The sequence below is a fragment of the Podarcis raffonei genome, chromosome 1 (genome assembly GCF_027172205.1).
Source record: "Podarcis raffonei isolate rPodRaf1 chromosome 1, rPodRaf1.pri, whole genome shotgun sequence".
Classification (NCBI taxonomy): domain Eukaryota; kingdom Metazoa; phylum Chordata; class Lepidosauria; order Squamata; family Lacertidae; genus Podarcis; species Podarcis raffonei.
Window position 1 is genome coordinate 131,861,454 of NC_070602.1, and position 21,881 is coordinate 131,883,334.

The 21,881-nt window shown below is 45.6% G+C and overlaps 1 protein-coding gene across 1 annotated transcript in view; it reads left to right on the forward strand.

Moving 5' to 3' along the window:
- Window positions 1-5,714: 5,714 nt before the first annotated feature.
- The window catches only part of MCM3AP (minichromosome maintenance complex component 3 associated protein), a 49,232-nt gene continuing 33,065 nt past the window's right edge, over window positions 5,715-21,881 (forward strand). The window contains exons 1-9 of the mRNA XM_053362492.1: window positions 5,715-6,013; window positions 7,148-8,406; window positions 8,825-9,048; window positions 10,450-10,528; window positions 12,445-12,592; window positions 13,575-13,771; window positions 16,122-16,261; window positions 17,510-17,707; window positions 19,235-19,503. Of these exons, the coding sequence (XP_053218467.1) occupies window positions 7,230-8,406; window positions 8,825-9,048; window positions 10,450-10,528; window positions 12,445-12,592; window positions 13,575-13,771; window positions 16,122-16,261; window positions 17,510-17,707; window positions 19,235-19,503 (2,432 nt within the window). The 5' untranslated portion in view covers window positions 5,715-6,013; window positions 7,148-7,229. The remainder of the gene's footprint in view (window positions 6,014-7,147; window positions 8,407-8,824; window positions 9,049-10,449; window positions 10,529-12,444; window positions 12,593-13,574; window positions 13,772-16,121; window positions 16,262-17,509; window positions 17,708-19,234; window positions 19,504-21,881) is intronic.

Below are 21,881 nucleotides of genomic sequence, written 5' to 3' on the forward strand. Positions count from 1 at the left end.
ACACTCATGGGGGTGTATTGGAAGATAATTCCCACAGATAAGAAAGGTCACAGACTGTTTAGGGCTTTAAAGATTAGCACCAAAACATTGAACCTGATTTGATACTCCACCTGGAGCCAATCCAGCTGATGAACAACCAACTGAATGTGGGCTCTCCACAAAGTCCAAGTAAGAACTCATGCATCTGCATTTTAGACCATTTGGAGTTTCTGGAGCAGTCTCAAGGGTAGCCCTGCATCTCTCTCTCTCTCTCTCTCTCTCTATCACATTTATACCCTGCACTCCCCGGCTCAGGTGTACAGCAAGTTAAAGTAGTCTAGTAGAGTGGTGCCTCGCAAGATGAAATTAATTTGTTCCGCGAGTTTTGTCGTCTTGCGATTTTTTTCGTCTTGCGAAGCACGGTGTCGGAAAAGTTTTGGAAAAGCTTCAAAAATCACCAAAGTCTTCAAAAACCTCAAAAAAGGCTACCACACCGCGTGCTACGAGTTGCTCCTCGAAGTCAAGTCGCAACTGTATTAACGGTGTTAAGAAAAAGGAAACAAACTTGCAAGACGTTTCCGTCTTGCGAAGCAAGCCCATAGGGAAAATTGTCTTGCGAAGCAGCTCAAAAAACCAAAAACCCTTTCGTCTTCCGAGTTTTCCGTCTTGCGAGGCATTCGTCTTGCAAGGTACCACTGTATGCAGGTGACTACTGCATGGATCACCATGGCTAGGTTGGAAAGGGACAGGTACGGTACCGATTGCCTAACCTGACATAGATTCGAAAATTCCAGTTTGGCTACATTTGTGACCAATGCCTCCATAGAGACAGAAGCATCCAGGATCACACAGGGACTCCTGATGGCAGCTACAGGTGACTATTGCGCCCCATGAAGAGCTGGGAGCTGGCAAACCAAACTGAAATTATTCTGGCCCAGCCATTGGACGCCCATCTTTAAAGGATAGAGATTCAGCCGACTCCGTTTCCTCCATCCCAGCACACCCACCTAAAAATTGGCCAATATATCCAGGGTAGCATCTGGCCAGGGCCATGAAGCAGTAGATCCATGATGTTTGTGGTCACATCTGTGGTTATGTACAAGATATGTGAATAAAGGGTGAATTTGGGGTTCCCCAATGCAAAAAGTGCGATGATCCATGAGGATCCGTGCTTCAAAACCATGTTTTTGAGCCATGGAGTGGCCAGGAAGCCATGGATCCATGATTTTTGTGGTGCAGGCTGTGCCCCTGGCCATGATGTGTGATTTGACAGTGAGTTTGGGTTGTCCCAATGCAAAAAGCGTGAGGATCCATGAGGATCCGTGCTTGAAAACCACGTTTTTGGGCCATGGAGTGGCCAGGAAGCCGTGGATCTGAGTTTTTTGTGGTGTAAGCTGTGCCCCTGGCCATGATGTGTGATTTGACAGTGAGTTTGGGTTGTCCCAATGCAAAAAGCGTGAGGATCCATGAGGATCCGTGCTTGAAAACCACGTTTTTGGGCCATGGAGTGGCCAGGAAGCCGTGGATCTGAGTTTTTTGTGGTGGATGCTGTGCCCCTGGCCATGGTGTGTGATTTGACAGTGAGTTTGGGTTGTCCCAATGCAAAAAGCGTGAGGATCCATGAGGATCCGTGCTTGAAAACCACGTTTTTGGGCCATGCCACTCTCAGATAACCGTGGATCTCAGTTTTTTGTGGTGGATGCTGTGCCCCTGGACATGATGTGTGATTTGACGGTGAGTTTGGGTTGGCCCAATGCAAAAAGCGTGAGGATCCATGAGGATCCGTGCTTGAAAACCACGTTTTTGAGCCATGGAGTGGCCAGGAAGCCGTGGATCCGTGATTTTTGTGGTGCAAGCTGTGCCCCTGCAAATCATGTGTGATTTGACGGTGACTTTGGGCTGATCTAGTGCAAAAAGCGTGAGGATCCATGAGGATCCGTGCTTGAAAACCACGTTTTTGGCCATGGAGTGGCCAGGAAGCCATGGATCCGTGATTTTTGTGGTGCAGGCTGTGCCCCTGGGAATGATGTGTGATTTGACGGTGAGTTTGGGTTGGCCCAATGCAAAAAGCGTGAGGATCCATGGGGATCCGTGCTTGAAAACCACGTTTTTGGGCCATGGAGTGGCCAGGAAGCCGTGGATCCGTGATTTTTGTGGTGGATGCTGTGCCCCTGCAAATCATGTGTGATTTGACGGTGACTTTGGGCTGATATAGTGCAAAAAGCGTGAGGATCCATGAGGATCCGTGCTTGAAAACCACGTTTTTGGGCCATGGAGTGGCCAGGAAGCCATGGATCCGTGATTTTTGTGGTGCAGGCTGTGCCCCTGGAAATCATGTGTGATTTGACGGTGAGTTTGGGGTAGCCCAATGCAAAAAGCGTGAGGATCCATGAGGATCCATGCTTGAAAACCACGTTTTTGGGCCATGGAGTGGCCAGGAAGCCGTGGATCCGTGATTTTTGTGGTGCAGGCTGTGCCCCTGGCCATGATATGTGATTTGACAGTGAGTTTGGGTTGTCCCAATGCAAAAAGTGTGAGGATCCATGAGGATCCGTGCTTGAAAACCACGTTTTTGGGCCATGGAGTGTCCAGGAAGCCGTGGCTCCGAGTTTTTTGTGGTGGATGCTGTGCCCCTGGCCATGATGTGTGATTTGACAGTGAGTTTGGGTTGTCCCAATGCAAAAAGCGTGAGGATCCATGAGGATCCGTGCTTGAAAACCACGTTTTTGGGCCATGGAGTGTCCAGGAAGCCGTGGATCTGAGTTTTTTGTGGTGTAAGCTGTGCCCCTGGCCATGATGTGTGATTTGACAGTGAGTTTGGGTTGTCCCAATGCAAAAAGCGTGAGGATCCATGAGGATCCGTGCTTGAAAACCACGTTTTTGGGCCATGGAGTGTCCAGGAAGCCGTGGATCTGAGTTTTTTGTGGTGTAAGCTGTGCCCCTGGCCATGATGTGTGATTTGACAGTGAGTTTGGGTTGTCCCAATGCAAAAAGCGTGAGGATCCATGAGGATCCGTGCTTGAAAACCACGTTTTTGAGCCATGGAGTGGCCAGGAAGCCGTGGATCCGTGATTTTTGTGGTGCAGGCTGTGCCCCTGGACATGATGTGTGATTTGACAGTGAGTTTGGGTTGTCCCAATGCAAAAAGTGTGAGGATCCATGAGGATCCGTGCTTGAAAACCACGTTTTTGGGCCATGGAGTGGCCAGGAAGCCGTGGATCCGAGTTTTTTTGTGGTGTAAGCTGTGCCCCTGGAAATCATGTGTGATTTGACAGTGACTTTGCGCTGATCTAGTGCAAAAAGCGTGAGGATCCATGAGGATCCATGCTTGAAAACCACGTTTTTGGGCCATGGAGTGGCCAGGAAGCCGTGGATCCGAGTTTTTTGTGTTGCATGCTGTGCTCCTGGCCATGATGTTTGATCTGATGGTGACTTTGGGCTGATATAGTGCAAAAATCATGAGGATCCATTAGGATCTGTGCTTCGGAACCACGTTTTTGGGCCACAGTATGGCCAGGCAGGAGTGGATCCGAGTTTTCTGTGGTGTAGGCTGTGCCCCTGGCTATGATGTGTGATTTGACAGTGACTTTGGGTTGTCCCAATGCAAAAAGTGTGAGGATCCATGAGGATCTGTTCTTGAAAACCACGTTTTTGGGCCACGGTATGGCCAGGAAGCCATGGACCTGTGATTTCTGTGGTGGATGCTGTGCCCCTGGCCATGATGTGTAATTTGACAGTGAGTTTGGGCTGATCTAGTACAAAAATCATTAGGATTCATGAGGATCCGTGTTTTTTAACCATGTTTTTGCGCCATTGCGGCACCACGAAACAGTGGATGCGTGATTTCTTTGGTTCCTCCTACAGATTAAGATGTGGTCTACAGTAGCATGGTGTTTTCATTTTGTTTCAATATAAAAATCATATGAATTCATGAGGATTCGTGCCTCGGATCCATGTTTTTGTGGTGCTGCAGCGCGGCAAAGTGTTGGATCCACGTTTTTTATAGTCCAGTTTGTAGGCGTGCCTTCTAGGTGTGATTTGACACTGCATTTGTTGGAATTATTTTTTAAAAAGTGGAGGATCCATGAGGATCCGTGTAGATCCGCCTTTTATGGAGACCCTAATAATAATAATAATAATAATAATAATAATAATAATAATAATAATTTATTATTTATACGCCGCCCATCTGGCTGAGTTTCCCCAGCCACTCTGGGCGACTTCCAATCAAGTGTTAAAAACAATACAGCTTAAAAATATGGAACGCTTCATCATGCCTGAACAAGGAGGTCTTCGGCAGGCGCCCAAAGGACACAGCGATGGGGTTGCCAGCCAGGCGGGGCTGGGGGAGAGCGGGGCGCTCGGGCAAGCGGCCCAGGCGCACCGGAGGGAGCTCTGCCCCGAGGAGACTGCTCCCACGCCGCCCGGCAATCCGTAGGCAGGGAGTTCCAGCGGGTCTCCAGGAGCAGCGCCACGTGGGCCGGTCTCGGTGCAGGACCCTGGTGCCCAGGGCTCCTTCAGGGGTCTTCGAGGGCGGCAGCACCCTCCTCGCGCCCCCGGGGGAAGGAGCAGCCCAGCGGCTTCCCGCCTACCGGAGGTCGAGGGGCATCGCGGGCGCTGTGGAACTCCCTGCCTCTGGAGATGCCTTTGCGGTGCTCTTTTCGACAAACTCTGAATCCAGGTGAACGTCGCCCAGGCTCACTATTTTAACTCTAAAAAATTTTTTCCTTCCAGTAGCACCTTAAAGACCAACTAAGTTAGTTCTTGGTATGAGCTTTCGTGTGCATGCACACTTCTTCAGATACACTGAAACAGAAGTTGCCAGATCCTTCTATCTGAAGAAGTGTGCATGCACACGAAAGCTCATACCAAGAACTAACTTAGTTGGTCTTTAAGGTGCTACTGGAAGGAAAAATTTTTTTTGTTTTGACTATGGCAGACCAACACGGCTACCTATCTGTATTTTATCTCTGCCATATTTTACCAGGAGGGTCGTGATTCTTTTCGTCGATCTTCCTGTTTCATCTTTTTGCAAACCGCCCCGATGTCTCCTTGCAATTAAGCGCCGCCTAATTTGTTACGAAATAAACAGGCAAGCCAATAATATGCTCGGCCTGCGAATCCCAGCAGCTGGACGGGCTTCCACGGCCCCTGAGACGCTGCAGAGGTATTGCACGTTTTGCATTGCTGTATGAAATTCGTACACCGCTCAGTTGTATCCATGATGATAATAAAAACACCGCCTCGAAAGCGTTCCCTACTGCGCATGCGCCTCGGGCGGGGGAGGCTTCGCGAACCCGTCTAGACGAGGAGGCGGGGCCCGGTTGCCGGGAGCGAAACGTCACTTCCGTCTCCTGCCCTGAAGAGGCGGAAGCTGATGCCTGAGGGAGCCCGTCGTGTTGGGAGCGTCGCCGGAGCCTCTCTCGTGACGCGACGCTCGTGGGCGCCCAGCGGGGCAGAGGCGCTCCCGGGGCCCCGAGGCGGCTCTCCGCGGCGGCGGCGGCGGGTGAGGAGAAGTGGCTCTGCCCCCGGCGCCCTTCCTGCCCGCTTCCCGCGACAGTTCGAGGCCGGGGCGGGGGGTGGGGCTGTGATGGCGGGCGGCCTAATCCGGATGTGCTCGTTTGCAGCCCGCCTTTCCTCTTGACAGGGACCCAAGGCGGCTTACGGATAGGAAAAAGGGCAGCTTAAAAACATGGGGGGGGGGGACAAAAACAACACGATCATTGGGTGGGGGGGGGGAGGACAGAGTTGGAACTGCATAAAAAACGTGCCCAAAAGTTCCTAAGTGTATTGTACTGACCAAAGGCCATGACAGACTTGTAGCAATAGCATTCATAAGATAAAGCAGAGGATATGAGCCAACATCCATGATGAAAGAGAAGGAAGATAACAGACACAAGCAAGATTAAACCTAGCTTGATTTCAAATTAAACCCCCAAATCACCAAAGTAATGTACAAGCTATTTTATCTAACAGCTTTTTCCTGATTCGTTTTGCAGCCAATGCATTGGGGTCTGCTGTCTGTGTTACAAAGGTATTTACTGTTACATACGCAAATAAAGGGTCAGAAAGCAATCTCCTTCGTCTCTATGTAAGGGGTAGGCTAACCGATAAGGAGTGATGCCTGAGGTTGACCACAAATGCAAAGTCTACCTGCCTATGGGATCTTTTTCTAGCTGCCATCCAAGACTGCAGTGGGCTAAAAACGTGGATAATTACAACAAAAACAGCATGGTATCAGCCCTTCCATTTTTTATTTATTTGACTCAATATTTCTATTCCACTTTTCCAGCAACAACTGGAGGCTCAAAGCAGCTCACAGTAATTACAGTATTATTGGAGCTGGTGGGAGAAACCATTGTAAACACTATTAGCAGCGTATAAATAAAGCAAACAACAAGTTTCCTGGTGTGCACTGTAATCCAAAATGTTTGGAGGGCACCAGATTGGGGAAGGCTGGCTTGCACCCTTGTCGCTTCAGACAGCAGTGTCGCATATGACTACCGTAGATTCCGGCGTATTAGGCGACTGGGCGTATTAGATGACACCCCCAAACTGGCAGCTGCAATTTGGGGGTTCGTCTTATAAGCCCAGTCGCCTAATACGCTGGGCAGCTCCGCGCCGGGAGGAAGCCGCCCGGCGCTGAGCTGAGCCTGCCACTTGCTGCTGCTGCTGCTTCTGAAGCAGCGGGGGGGGTGGCAGGCTCCAGACTGGGCAGCTTTCTCCTGGCGGAGCCCGCAGCAGCAGCGGCCGGCTGCGCTTCATGCAGGGAGAAAGCTTTCGCTGTTAGTAATAAAACAGGACCTTCAGTAAATCTACAAATTATTTAGGCTAAGGTGTTTAAATATGTGTAATTTATTATTTATAATTGATGTCATGCTCAAACTGGTCTTGATGATGAGAGAGCTGGTACTGACATTTTCAATGGGATCTCTTGATCAAGAGCTTATGAAGAAAAGCTGTTTTAATGAAAAGGCTATTAATAGAATAGGTTCTCATATTGTGATTAAATGTATTTATGATAGGTCCTTAATAATATGATTCAGCACTAGATGTAGCTAATGTGTTGCTAGAGCATATGTGAAATGTTTACATTTTCCTGAAACAATTTCTTAATTAAAAGAATTGTATTGATATTACAATATGTCCTACTTATTTTGTTTTGCAGATTATGAGAAGAATGGGTTAGGAGTTGAAAGCTACCACATTCTAGGAGGGAGAATCTATTGCGCAGATGGCTGGTTGTGAAGATGAATCCCAATACACCATTTAGTGGACAGCCACCTGGAGTTTTCCAGACTCCACCTGGCACTTCAGCAGGAATATTTCCAGTTCAGCCACCATTCCAGTTCAGTCAGCTTCCTGTCTTTGGGCAGAACACTGGTGGACTATTAAAGAATCCAGGGTTTGCACCCCACTCTGACTTCACCATAACTTCAGGACTGCAACCTTCAGGGCAAGGTTTAGGATTTGGGCAACCCCCAGGATTTACCCAGCCTTTTTCCCTTGGACAAACGACTTCCTTTGTGACTTCTCTGCCAACTAGCTCTTCCATTGCTGGCAAGCAAGGATTCAATTTTAATCCACCTACGAATCTTGGGGGTTCTCAGAATACTTCTAGCTTTGGAGCTACGTCTGGAGAAACTTCTGGCAGTAGTTTTGGGAGGCCACATTTCAGCTTCAAACCCCCCGAGAATGCTTTGTTTCAGCCTATCTTTGGCACTGGTTCAGAACAAGAGAAACTGCCAAATCAGATAATGCCAACTCCATTCACATTTTCCTTACCAGGTAGTAGTGGATCTGGAAGCGTAGCCCCCTTTGGTATTTCTCAAGAGAGCAGCAGTTCAAGTGTAAATACAAGCATCAGCTTTTCAAAACCAGCAAGCAGCAATACTTTAGTGCCTTCATTCAGTAGTCCTTTACCAAGCAAGATCGCAGAGGATGATAAAAAAAGGCCAATAAGTCACTTTGGAAACCCTGGTAGTTTTACCTCTTTTTCTAACTCATCTGTTGGCTCTTTGGGTCAAATTAATAAAATAAGCAAACCAGAACATGAAGAATTGCTACCTTCAGGTGAGTCACTTCCGATCCTTAGGAAGGGAAAAAAGAGGAAAGAAGAGCAGGAGCCTTCTCCAAGAAGACATGATTATGATGCTGTGGATGAGCCAGAGCTGCTGGCAAGGAGCGAACATTCTTCCGTTAAGCCGCCAGTCAAGCTGAATCGGCCCCGTGGAGGTGGCCTCTTTAACAGAACATTGCAAGATATGCTGAAAAGCAATAAGAAGGAGTCCAAAATGGAAAGAGTTTCTCTAGAATCTGGAGAAATTGAGCAGACGAGTATGGCAGGGGGAACTCAGTCTGGTTTTGCAATGGTTAGGTCATCAGCAACAAAGAAAAAGGAAGAAAATAAGGCAGCACTGAAGGAAGGTAAGCATCAACCCCACCCCCAGCAAGACTTAGTATAATGAGAACATGGCAGTCACTTTTGATTTAAAACACATGCCACATGCTTTTGCCCAGCTGGGATGTGTCTTTGGACTAAGTTGATGTCTTTTGCTTTCCTCCATGGAAGACAGAGAGGTTGTGTGCGTACATATGTCCTCCCTCCCTCCCTCCGACTTTCACATGGTTGGACAGTAGCCTGGTTTACCATGGTCTGTCTTTTCCTCTTTCTCTGGCTCTGCTCCTCACTGGCAAGTGGGCAGACCCTGGAAGGTTGCCCATTTTTTCTCTGTTTTGTTCGTTGTTTTACATTCATTATTCTGTGGTGTCTACTTAATAATAAATGCTTTTTAAAAAATTACGTTAATGTTTGATATAATGAAAGGCTGTTTCTCCCCTTAAGAGTCTACCATCTCCAACCCTTTGAGGCGAAATCAGAACAGGGGGAGCACAGATAGCCTTGGAGGCTTGTCATCAAGTGACCTTACAGTCATCCAGTACAAAAATATTCCGGACCATCTAAATAACAGAAACGTTCTTGAGAATCACTTGAAGAAATTTATTCGATTCCAACGGATCCGTACCAATGTAAACAAAAAGCTGGCTATTGTACACTGTTTTGATCATGTGAGTTCTTAAATATTAATAGAAAATCAGAAGTGTTAAGCTTTTACATGCATAGTTTTTGTACAGATATGTGCTAATGTGGTGAAGCATGGGAAACAAATATAATAAATGATGATGATGATGATGATAATAATTTAGAATTATTCCCACTACAGCCTCTCGTTCTGTAAATTCATGGGTTGACAGATAGACCTTTATAATATGGGAAATGTTGGTAGTAGGGTAATGTTAGCTGCACTCTAACTTAGGGCACAAGTCTTGTTGAAAGCAGTAGGATTTCAGGGTCTGTGACGAGGAGATGCAAATATTGTGGGAATGACCAGCTCAAATGTTTCCTGCAGTTGTTTACTGGCAAGTATTGCCTGTTGCTCTATATTATATATTCATAGTAAAAATTGCAGCCTTCTCAATAAAAAAGTCCTGGGGAACAGTAACAGTAATTTTCAACAAATTAAGACAGGAAAGCCTTGACAATACTAGTGTTTCAGAATGAATGTAGTTATTTCTGCAGATGCAGCACCTTAGAGACAAGAAATTGCACACCTTGCATAGAATGCAGAGGATTTATATTGGATGCATTCCTGAGTTTTGGCACTTGACTATCCCATCAGTTAAGGGTGGCAAGTAGGTTCACAATGGGACACTGGATTCAGGGATGCATTGGGATCACTTACCAGATGCAGTGGGAACTGGTTCAAAAAGGTAACACTGCACACTTAATGAGGGGGAAGCATGCTTTCCTAATGCCTTCCTAAAGAATATTTGGTAAATTGGCAACGTGAACCTCGGTTTATACAAGGTGGACACATTTTGTGTCATTGAAGTGGCATTTGGACAGATGGTTCTTATAGAATTGTAGAGTTGGAAGGGACCCTGAGGAATAGCCCGGACACATAATATTGTTCTAAAAGGCCCATTGCAATACGCAGCTTTTTAACATTCTTCTTCAAAATGTTCTCTGAAGGTTCCTTTTGTGAATGTTCCTCCTGTTCATTGTGAGGACATTTGTTCCACGCAGTCGTGTTTGGGTCTACTGCTTCTAACAGGAGGTGGTTTCTTGCATATTTGCAGTTCACCTTTACAGATTTTTGGCTATGTTTTATTCCTTGTGCGCTATTCTAATTGCTTTTCTGCTTAGTTGGCCCCTCCACTGGGTGCAGTGCTTTCTCTTAAGTGGGCATGTCAGCTATAGTTTATCTCACACTGAGAGTGGGTGTGAAGCTCTGTATAAGCCCTGCCTCCAAAGCCTATATGGGGGAATGGTCTTCACAAAGTTGTTATCCTGTCTCCAAAGAGAAGGGACACACACGGTCGGTGCAGTGTTTTGTTGACAAAAGTTATCAGGTATGTGATATACCATTCTAACCCCAACTGGCCCTTCTACTGAATACTGTTTTTCAGGCATCTGCAGTTTTGGCTAAGAAGAAGGCAAAGGAGTTACATAAAGAAATAGTGGCCTTTTGGCACAAGAAGAAAGCAAGTAGGTTACCTAATTGTATACTTGTAAAATGCCTGCTAGTGGGTTGGGTTTATGTTTCAGAGGAAGGGTCCTCTGCAGTCATCCATTGTACTGCTCTGAAGCGCAGCAGAGGCCACCATGGAGAGGGGCTGCTCCGGGGTGGCACCCTCCTTTTGGGGTGCTCTCTGCCTCTTGCTTCAAGTGCCTTTTTGTTTCCCCAAACTTTCTGTCCTTTTTCACTTTGGTTGATGAGTTTTGCTTGGATCCTGCTTTCTCAGGGTCCCCCCCCCCGTATTAGACGAAAATCCAAGCCTTCCCTCTGGCCACAGCAGTACTTTATGGAGCCACAGGGCCAGGCCACATCCATGGCTAGGGTACCAAGTGTGTCATGGGGATGGGGGTGGCCACAGCAAGATCACTCCAGCTGCTTGGTTGAAATGAACCTTCCACTGATAATTTATTCCATGGAAAGTCATTTTTAAAACTGTAAGTTTCATAAAAAGGGACAAAGGGGGAATCCAGAAATAAAGTGAAAATCTGATAGAAGGAGTGCCCCATATTTGGCTTAGATATGACTGGGTAGATGCCAGTAAAGTGATCAGTAAAATGCTTCAGAAGCAAAGTGGTACAATGCACTTCAGTGCCATTAAAATCAATAGGGCTGTGTTAGCGGCTTTTGATACCATCTACCATAACATCCTTCTGGACCGTCTAGAGGAGTTGGGACCTGGAGGCACTGTCATACAGTGGTTCCGCTCCTTCCTCCTGGTCCGTGTTCAGAAAGTGGTGTTGGGGGATGAGTGTTCAGACCCCTGGGCTCTCACTTGTGGGGTGCCTCAGGGTTCCGTCCTCTCCCCCATGATTTTCAACATCTACATGAAGCCACTGAGAGGGATCATCGGGGTTTGGGCTGGGTGTCCATCAGTATGTGGATGATACCCAGCTCTACCTCTCTTTCAAATCAGAACCAGTGAAGGTGATGAAGGTCCTGGGTGAGTGTCTGTCTGGAGGTGGTTGGAGGATGGATGGCGGCTAACAGATTGAGGCTGAATCCTGACAAGACAGAATTACTGTTTTGTGGGGACAGGAGGTGGGCAGGTGTAGAGGACTCCCTGGTCCTGAATGGGGTAACTGTGCTCTTGAATGACCAGGTGCGCAGCCTGGGAGTCATTTTGGACTCACAGCTGTCCATGAAGGTGCAGGTTAATTCTGTGTCCAGGGCAGCTGTTTACCAGCTCCATCTGGTAGGCAGGCTGAGACCCTATCTGCTCACAGACTGTCTTGCCAGAGTGGTGCATGCTCTAGTTATCTCCTGCTTGAACTACTGCAATGTGCTGTACGTGGGGCTACCTTTGAAGGTGACCCGGAAACTACAACTAATCCAGAATGCGGCAGCTAGACTAGTGACTGGGAGCGGCCGCCGAGACCACATAACACCGGTCTTGAAAGATCTACATTGGCTTCCAGTACATTTCCGAGCACAATTCAAAGTGTTGGTGCTGACCTTTAAAGCCCTAAACGGCCTTGGCCCAGTATACCTGAAGGAGCTTCTCCACCCCCCGAGGGCCTTCTGGCGGTTCCTTCACTGCGAGAAGCAAAGTTACAGGGAACCAGGCAGAGGGCCTTCTCAGTAGTGGCGCCCACCCTGTGGAATGCCTCCCACCAGATGTCAAAGGATAAAACAACTACCATACTTTTAGAAGACATCTGAAGGCAGCCCTGTTTAGGGAAGCTTTTAATATCTGAAGGACTATTGTATTTTAATATTTTGTTGGAAGCCGCCCAGAGTGGCTGGGGAAACCCAGCCAGAGGGGCGGGGTATTAGTATTAGTAGTATTTCTAGTAAGAGTTGGTTCATTGGTTGCGTATGAATAAAAGGTCCCATGTTTGATCACTTGGTTTAATCTCTAGTCTTCTATGTCATTCAATTTGCAAAGGTCCTAATAAGAAAGACTATTCCTCTAAGGAGCAGAAGGCAGACGAAAGTGAAGGGAGGCAAGCCAGTGAACAACTGAGTCATCAGCATTCTCCACATAGCAAGTCCTTAATCCGTTCCACTGGTAGTGGAAACTTGTCAAACAAAAGGTATGTGCCCATCAGTAGAGTCTTGGTATAAAAATTAATGTACTGTAATGTATCTGTCGTAAGTGCTGTTATTGTTAGATCAGAAATAGGGAATCTGTGGCCCTTCAGAGGTTGTTGGAGTACAACTCCCATCAGCCCCAGCCGAAATGACCAGTGTTCTGGGATAATGGGAGTTGGGAGTCCCGCAGCATTGGGAGGGCCACAGGTTCTTCATCTCTGTTTTAGAGAGAGAGAGAGAGGTTTCAAACAGGAAAATCTAGTTCTGTTATGTAGCGGCAGTTTGAATATAAGGGCAATTCATGTAGAGTAGATTTTAGAATGGTGTCATTGAAGTCATGGCACTTGATGTGTTCCACTGCAGGCAGAAGGATCAGCAAAGGACATAAGAAAACAAAGGATGTGACAGTCAACACGGGTTCCAGGTTGACCCATGAGGCCGTTCCCCACAAACCACGTCCACCTGCCACACACCTGACCTGTTCCTTTGCAAGTGGAGTCCCCTGTCAGCACTGAGCTTGCCTGTTCCATTTGGGAAAGGCTTGCATTCAAATCACCTCATTTTCAGAGTTGTTGGAAACAGCAAGCCTCTTGGAAGACATGGTCCAGGCACCAGTCAACTGACTGGTGCTGGGAGCACACCTTCAAAGGAGGTTGCTGTAACTGTTGCTTACAGCAAATCCCCTTTGAACTTTGGCAGTTGTCAAGTGCCTGATGTCATCATAATGTCAAGCGACGGGTGGGTGGTGTTGCCCCCCCATCAAAGGTGGCCTGTGAAAGGATTAGGATCTGAAGATCTGGTCTGCCAGCCAGATCCAGTTCCATGCCCCATACCCTTGTGTTCCGTGCAATTTACATGCTCAACATGTCAGGCTGTTATGGGGAACTGGAGACTTCTGTGCGTCCTGAGTCCTGCCTAGCTCCTTCCTTTCCACTCAGTTGAGGAATGTGAACTTGTTTTAAAATGTCCGTCTCTTGGTTATAGTTCTCCAGCTAAGAAGCAAGGCCTTAAAAAGTCTCTGCAGTTTGAAGCCTATGCCTTTGACTCGGGTTCTGAAGGCCATGGTCCAGAGATTTTTGAAGCCTCAGCATCCTCTCTTAGCAGCCTTGTGGGCCTGGTGGCTGAGACCTCTGAGGACAAATATCGTGTTCTAGACCAGAGAGATAAAATCATGCGACAAGGTAAGAGTTTATGAATTTGGATTGCAAAAATGTCTGGGATACATACAGGGCTGTCCAGGTGATTCACATCCACAATGTGAGTGGGTGTGAATGCATCACACAGCTGTGTAAATATCAGCACAAAGCAGTCATGGGGGAGTACGGGAAAACATTGAATTGATTCCTCCTGCACATAATCTAAATCTCCTGGGATCATATTTAGCATTTAATTGACAAATCAGTTAGTTGACTAATATAATTTAACTGACTAATTAGTTAACAAAACTAAAGAAGTACAGTGGTACCTCGGGTTAAGTACTTAATTCGTTCTGGAGGTCCGTACTTAACCTGAAACTGTTCTTAACCTGAAGCACCACTTTAGCTAATGGGGCCTCCTGCTGCAGCCGCGCCGCCGGAGCACGATTTCTGTTCTCATCCTGAAGCAAAGTTCTTAACCTGAAGCACTATTTCTGGGTTAGCGGAGTCTGTAACCTGAAACGTATGTAACCTGAAGCATATGTAACCCGAGGTACCACTGTACTCCATGTTAGTCTTACATGCTGCATAAATATCAATTTTTCCGGAAGACCGAAGGTATGGAACTAAAATATTTCCTTTGGGGTGGGGTGGGGAGCAAAAAAAAAAAAGGTACAGTGGTGCCTCGCAAGACGAAATTAATTCGTTCCGCAAGTTTTTTCTTCTTGCGAGTTTTTCGTCTTGCGAAGCACGGTTTCCAATAGGAATGCATTGAAAATCAATCAATGCGTTCCTATGGAAACCACCTTCAGACCAGGTCCGGGGACAGTCTGTCCCCCGACCTCTTCTGAAGGCTGGGGGGGGGGGGGACAAGGGCTTTTCTTCCCACCGCCAGCCTTCAGAAGGCTGTTCTGAAGGCTGGCGGTGGGAAGAAAAGCCCTTCTCCCCACCTCCCACCCCGCAAGCTCCGGGGACAGGAGGGCTTTCCTCCCGACTGCCAGCATTTTAAAAGCCCCCAGGACAGCGGAGACTTCTCCGCTGTCCCGGGGAGATTTTAAAATGCTGGCGGGCGGCAGCGAAGCCGCCCGCCAGCATTTTCAGATCGCCCCGGGACAGCGGAGAAGTCTCCACTGTCCCGGGAAGGCAGGCGGGGGGAGCAAAGACTTTTGCCCCCCGCCGGCCTTCAGAAGAGGTCCAGGACCTCTTCTGAAGGCCGGCGGAGATTTCCCTATGGGCTTTCTTCTTGCGAAGCAAGCCCATAGGGAAATTCGTCTTGCGGAACGACTCAAAAACGGAAAACTCTTTCGTCTTGCGAGTTTTTCGTTTTGTGAGGCGTTCGTCTTGCGAGGCACCACTGTACTGAAAACTGTTAACATAGTAACAACACAATCCTAACCATGCGTACTCCGAAACATGCCCTATTGAATATAATGGGACTTGCTCCCATGTAAATGGGGTTAGGATTGCAGCCTAAATTAGAATGCCCAAAGATACTTAGCAGCTTCCTATAAACCCCTGGCCCATGTTCTCTCCATACATTCCTTCAGCATGTGGAAGGGGTGTATGTGTGTGTCCCTGTTCCCATTCTCCGCATGTTCAACAAGGTGAGAAGGCTCTCTGTGCTTACAGCTAAATGTCTATAAGGAGTTTCTCCCAATCAGGGGATTCGGCCTCCTTGGTCTGTGGTGACCTGGAAATCTTATGCCTGGAAGTCTTATGCCTGGTAGGTGGGGATGCAGTCACTAGCGACAAATCTTCTCCACCTCAGGCGAATTGAACACTGGAAGAAGGCTACAGTCTCAGCTCAAGCAGCCGTGACAGATCCAACCTCTGCTTAAGAGCCTCCAAGGAAGGAGAGTCCACAACCTACTCAGGGAGTCTGTTCCATGTTGAACAGCTCTTTCTGTCAGAAAGTTTTTCCTGATTTTGAGTTGGAATCTCCTTTCTTGTAACTTGAAGCCATTGGTTCGAGTCCTACCCACCAGAGCAGGAGAAAACAAGCTTGCTCCACACAGTATTGAAGCTGTGCAGATTACCTGTATTCTGCTCAAGTATATTATTAATTCCTTTGGTAAAAGAATGTGTTTTTTTGAAATGGAAAATTTTCCATGGGAAAACTTTTGGTGGCAGAAAGTTTTCCATCCCACAACATTATCATAGAGAAGGATCTCCCAGAGGGTTCCCTGTGTATGTAAATGGAGTGTCACTTTAAAAGAGGAAAACATAGCTAGATCCTGGCCATTATAAAGGCTGGTTCATTCTTAGAAATTCTATAAAAGGGAATTCCCCCCTCCCCAGTTAGATGATTATTTGTACCAAGTTAACATTTTTTCATGATAAATGCAGAAGATCCCCCGGGGCAGACTATTGAAACTTTGATTTCTTTCTTTTTAAGCTCGAGTAAAACAAATAGATCTTGGCAAAGCTAAAACATTCGTTGGCACATGCCCAGACATGTGTCCAGAAAAAGAGCGTTATATGAGAGAGACGAGGAACCAGCTTAGTATCTTTGAAGTGGTCCCAGGAACTGACAAGGTAGTATTGAACAAACGCTTTTTGTATTTAGGTACTGCTACCAAGGCCCATACCAAGAACAACTTGGCCACTTATTTATTATAGTTCCATACTTAGGGAAATAAACTTTGTAAATTACACCCCCCCACACACACACAAAATCAGCCTAACTTGGATCAAGGCCTAGAAGAGCATGGAAGCTGAGGACTGTTGATTGGAGGTGAAAAATGAGGGAGGGGAAATTGGCCTGATTAGTCCCATAGCGGCTTGTATCCTGTGCTTTCTGCATGTATTCCCCGATGGATATAAGTAAAGTGGTGCAAACCAGCCATAGTTAAGTTTAACAAACCTTTTGTTGTTGTTGTTGTTGTTTAGTCGTTTAGTCGTGTCCGACTCTTCGTGACCCCATGGACCAGAGCACGCCAGGCACCTCTGTCCTCCACTACCTCCCGCAGTTTGGTCAGACTCATGTTTGTGGCTTTGAGAACACTATCCAACCATCTCATCCTCTGTCGCCCCCTTCTCCTTGTGCCCTCCATCTTTCCCAGCATCAGTGTCTTCTCCAGGGAGTCTTCTCTTCTCATGAGGTGGCCAAAGTACTGGAGCCTCAGCTTCACGATCTGTCCTTCCAGTGAGCACTCAGGGCTGATTTCCTTAAGAATGGATGCGTTTGATCTTCTTGCAGTCCATGGGACTCTCAAGAGTCTTCTCCAGCACCATAATTCAAAAGCATCAATTCTTCGGCGATCAGCCTTCTTTATGGTCCAGCTCTCACTTCCATACATCACTACTGGGAAAACCATGGCTTTAACTATACGGACCTTTGTTGGCAAGGTGACGTCTCTACTTCTCAAGATGCTGTCTAGGCCTGTCATTGCCCTTCTCCCAAGAAGCAGGCGTCTTTTAATTTCGTGGCTGCTGTCACCATCTGCAGTGATCATGGAGCCCAAGAAAGTAAAATCTCTCACTGCCTCCATTTCTTCCCCTTCTATTTGCCAGGAGGTGATGGGACCAGTGGCCATGATCTTCGTTTTTTTGATGTTGTAACAAACCTTTGGTTTCATGTTAATCTGAAAATATTGACAGAAGTCCTTTAACTTCCTTAGTGAAGATTGAGAGTGATTGGTTCAAAAGATTTAAACAATGGCAAAAATATTTTTCAGCTCTCATCTTGCCTGGCACATGGACCATGCCTGCAGAGATGTTGCTGCTGCTGCTGCTGCTGCTGTTATTGTCATCCTTAATAATTTATTTTGTTTTCTCTCTGAGGTTGACCATGCAGCAGCAATAAAGGAGTACAGCAGGTCTTCAGCAGACCAGGAGGAACCTTTACCACATGAACTGAGGCCTTCAGAGGTGTTGAGTATGACCATGGACTACTTAGTGACGCAAATTATGGACAAAGGAGAAGGAAACTACCGGGAGTGGTACGATTTTGTATGGGATAGAACTCGTGGAATAAGGAAGGTAACCACTTTGAGATGAAGCCCTTCGATTTGACAGGATGCAAGCTAGACTCATCCAAATTATTGATTAGGCATCTGTGAATGAAAAAGGAATCCTGAAGATGCCAATGGGGTGCTGTTTCATATTTCACTTTGGGTGGAGGATGAAAGACTTGGGTGGCTAGGAGGGTACAGGGTTTAAAGGGCTGCTCTTTCATATGCATAGAATTGATGCAGGCAGAGGATCTTCAGATCATTTGTTGTGCTTCTTTTTTATCTCATGATGGTAGCAGTGTGGTTAGCACATCCCATGCAAGCAGCTTTGTTTATTTAAAGAATATATTTGTATCTTTGGCATGTTTCCAACAGTTAGTTACTAAATTTGTAGCACTTAAGTTCGTTAGAGTTTTAGATGCTTCTGTGGCCATGTCATAAATGGTATGGTATGGTATGGAATGAAACAAATACCTGTAGGAGCAAAATGAAGGCACAAAAGTATGTAAATTCTTAGAGGACTTACAATAATAGCCTCCTGCCATTTCCCTCTTGACTTGGTGAGGCTGAAATACAAAGTTCCCTCCTCTCAATCTAGAGAAGCTTGCCTTGTGCCTCCGGTAATGAGATTTCAGCACCAGGCCTCTTAATAACTCTATCCATTAACATTATTGATATTTTATTTTCGCCTCTGCAAAATAATGGTAACTTGGCCCGTTTTAGCCTGAATTTTCTTGGATTGATTGTTGGGGTTTTGATTTGAGCCTGTCTGTGTTAGATTTTGTGGCTGAATTTTGTTGTGCTGCTGGTGGATTGGGTTTATTGAGTCAATAAAACCATGTGCATTTTTATTTTGTCTTACTTTATGTTGCCTAGAGAGAATTCGTAGTAGGTGACCCATAAATGGAATACAAACAAATATAGTATCTTTCATATGCTTAACTCTGCTATCTTGCATGCTGTGTATTCCCATTATAGAGTTTCCCCTCCACCTTTCCAGCATATGTCTCCCAGTGGGACTCACTTTGCCTGCCTTGCAGAGAATATTGAGGTCTCATTTTCTTGTATTTTATTCATTACATCTTTTATTTTGTTCATCACATCCATGCTGCTTCCACTTGTTTCCTTTATGCTTCTTCTCCCTGCCCCCCCGTCATGTATGACCTGATGCTTCTAAACTTCTGTCACCAGATTAAAATAAGGTGAGCTCTCTAGGGCAGCCTTTCTCAGTCTTGGGTCCCCAGATGTTCTTGAACCACAACTCCCATCTTCTCTTACCACTGGCCATGCTGGCTAGGAATGATGGGAGCTATAGTTCAATAGCTTCTGGGGACCCAAGGTTGAGAAACACTGCTCTAGGGTATGTCACCTAGCCTCATAAACCCTCAAGAGTTTTGGTCTAGGATCGTAGCAGTTGTGCCAGGATGTCTACACATAGCTGTATATGACAAAGCATTGTCTTGGCTTTGAGACTTGTGCAGTCTTTAAAAGGTGCAACATGAAGCATATAAGTAGAATTGAACATCTGAGTTCTTGTGCTCTTACATTTTGCCAGGATATAACCCAACAACATCTCTGCTGCCCTGTAACTGTTTCCTTGATGGAGAAATGTACCCGTTTTCATATCCACTGTTCCCACCATTTATGCGAAGAGCCGATGTCTTCTTTTGATGCCAAAATCAACAATGAGAACATGACTAAATGCCTCCAGAGCCTGAAGGAAATGTATCAGGACCTTGCAATCAAGGGTATTTACTGCAAGAGCGAAGCAGAATTCAGAGGATATAATGTCCTCCTGAATCTCAACAAGGGGGATATTCTCAGGTAAGTCTTAAAATAGTTATAGGATTGATTTCACCTCTTCCCTTGCCATTATTTGTAGAATTGATATATAAATGCAAAAGAACGTGAAATACTCACTGTTAAGGTGTAAGACTATCATTCTGTGATAATTGCTGTAGAATTGAAGTTGGAAAATAGCTAAGCCCACCCAATCTAATATTTGTCCAGAGCCAACTGTCCACCTATGCAAGTATATTGTTTCTAGTCAAGTGTTAACAATGAATTATGGTCTGCCTCTGACAGGAATGGGGAACCTTTTTCCTCTAAAGGGCCACTGACCAACAATAAAAGCCAATCAGAGCAGAGCCACGGGTGGATTGAGACGCTGCCTGTTCTCTCTTTCTGTTTTTTTTTATTATAAAATATTTATTGAGGTTTTACAAAACATACATCACATATAACAAAACGAAAACATCAATAACGAACAGAAATACACACTTAACAACAAAAAAAGAAAATAAAAAAGAAAGAAGAAAAATTCCACTTTTTAAGTTTCAAAAATCCATATCCCTCTTTCCTGACCTCCTCACATCCCCCTTTTTTGTATTCCTCTTTATTCCGTCCAATTCAGCAAATTCTAACCCTTTTTCCAAACTCATTTAAAATTATATATTTCCAATTATTATGTCTCTAATTTCCCATATCTTGAACCTTTACACCACCTTATATACTTAGACATAATATTATTCTAGTCATACCCCCTCCTTGTTAAAATTCCTCTTTTCAGAACTCTTTTAACCATATCCCAAATGCCGTGTTGCCTTCACCTCCCACATCATTTTAACACTCAAACATTTTACAATATTTTTGTAGATAGTTCTTAAACTTTTTCCAATCCTCTTCCATCAGTTCTTCCCCCTGGTCACGGATTCTGCCAGTCATTTCTGCCATCTCCATGTAGTCAATCACTTGCATCTGCCACTCTTCCACGGTGGGTAGATCTTGTGTCTTCCAATACTTGGCGAGAAGTATTCTTGCTGCTATTGTTGCGTACATAAAAAATGTTCTATCTTTCTTTGACACTAATTGGCCGACTATGCCCAAAAGGAAGGCCTCTGGTTTCTTAGGAAAGGTAACTTTAAATACCTTCTTCAGTTCATTATATATCATTTCCCAGTAAGCCTTAACCCTTGGGCACGTCCACCAAAGGTGAAAGAATGTTCCCTCAGCTTCTTTACATTTCCAGCACTTGTTATCAGGCAGGTGATAAATTTTTGCCAGCTTAACTGGGGTCATGTACCACCTGTAAATCATTTTCATAATGTTCTCCTTTAAGGCATTACATGCCGTAAACTTCATACCGGTGGCTCTCTTTCTGTAACGCCCTTCCAAAGCAGCCGCCTCCTCTTCCATCTCCTGATTGTCTAGCTGTGTGTGCTGCATGTGCCATTGAAGTTTTCAGGAATTGAGCATTTGCTTGCATATTTACAAGTGGCTGAAAGCTTTTCATTTGCCATGTTTCCTGAGGTACAGCTGTCTGGAGTGCCTCATGCCCTTGGGAGTGCTCATGTTAGGCTCCCCACCCCCAAAAGGAAGAACCTTTGCCTAGGCAAGCACCCCATCCCTGAAAACTGCAGTGGAAGTAATACTGCAGCACATGGGGCAAAAAAAGAGAGCTTTATAAGTGATCAGGTCAGGTTCATGATGCATTTGAAGAAAAATCTCTGTCAGCATTATTTCTTTCAATGCTTAAAAAGACAAGGACAACCTGCCCCCCTCCAGCTTACCTGTTTTTGTGCTTGGCTTCCCCTCCCTAAATAGCTGTTCTTGATCCTCATATCTTGAGCCTCTTGTTCAGTGTGCTCTAAACACAGTGGCACTGATAGTCTTCCTTCTTGGAAGAATCAAGGATTTTGCTTTCAGTTCATTTGAACAAATCAGATTTAGAAGTAAAGTCAGATCCATGTTCACAAACCTGCAGCTAGACTTTGTCAAGGATATGCTCTGCAAAGACGTGCAAAAAGCAGAATAAAACATAATGTATTTTGACTCCTGAACTTCCTTAAAGACTGACAGATTCATTAAAGTATATGCCTTCATCAATTTCAGGCCACTTTCTTAGATGGATATAGTATAAAAAGAGAATGCTAAACCATGTGACCAAAAGGCTGAAAGAAGCCCTTGCACCTCAATCTCTCTTGGCCACGAGATTAACAATTATTCTCTTGATTCCTATGTGTGCTCCTGTCCCAACCAAGGATAGCTCTTCATGCATCTGATTAAATGGACACTGCATTGGTTTGGCTACTCCTTCTAGTATTAGTTAAAATTAATAATATAACTAAGTAGTTTTTTCAGATACATAGATGTTGAAATAAATGTTTGAATACTTCATCTGCAGCAAGGGGGTCTTCAATTTA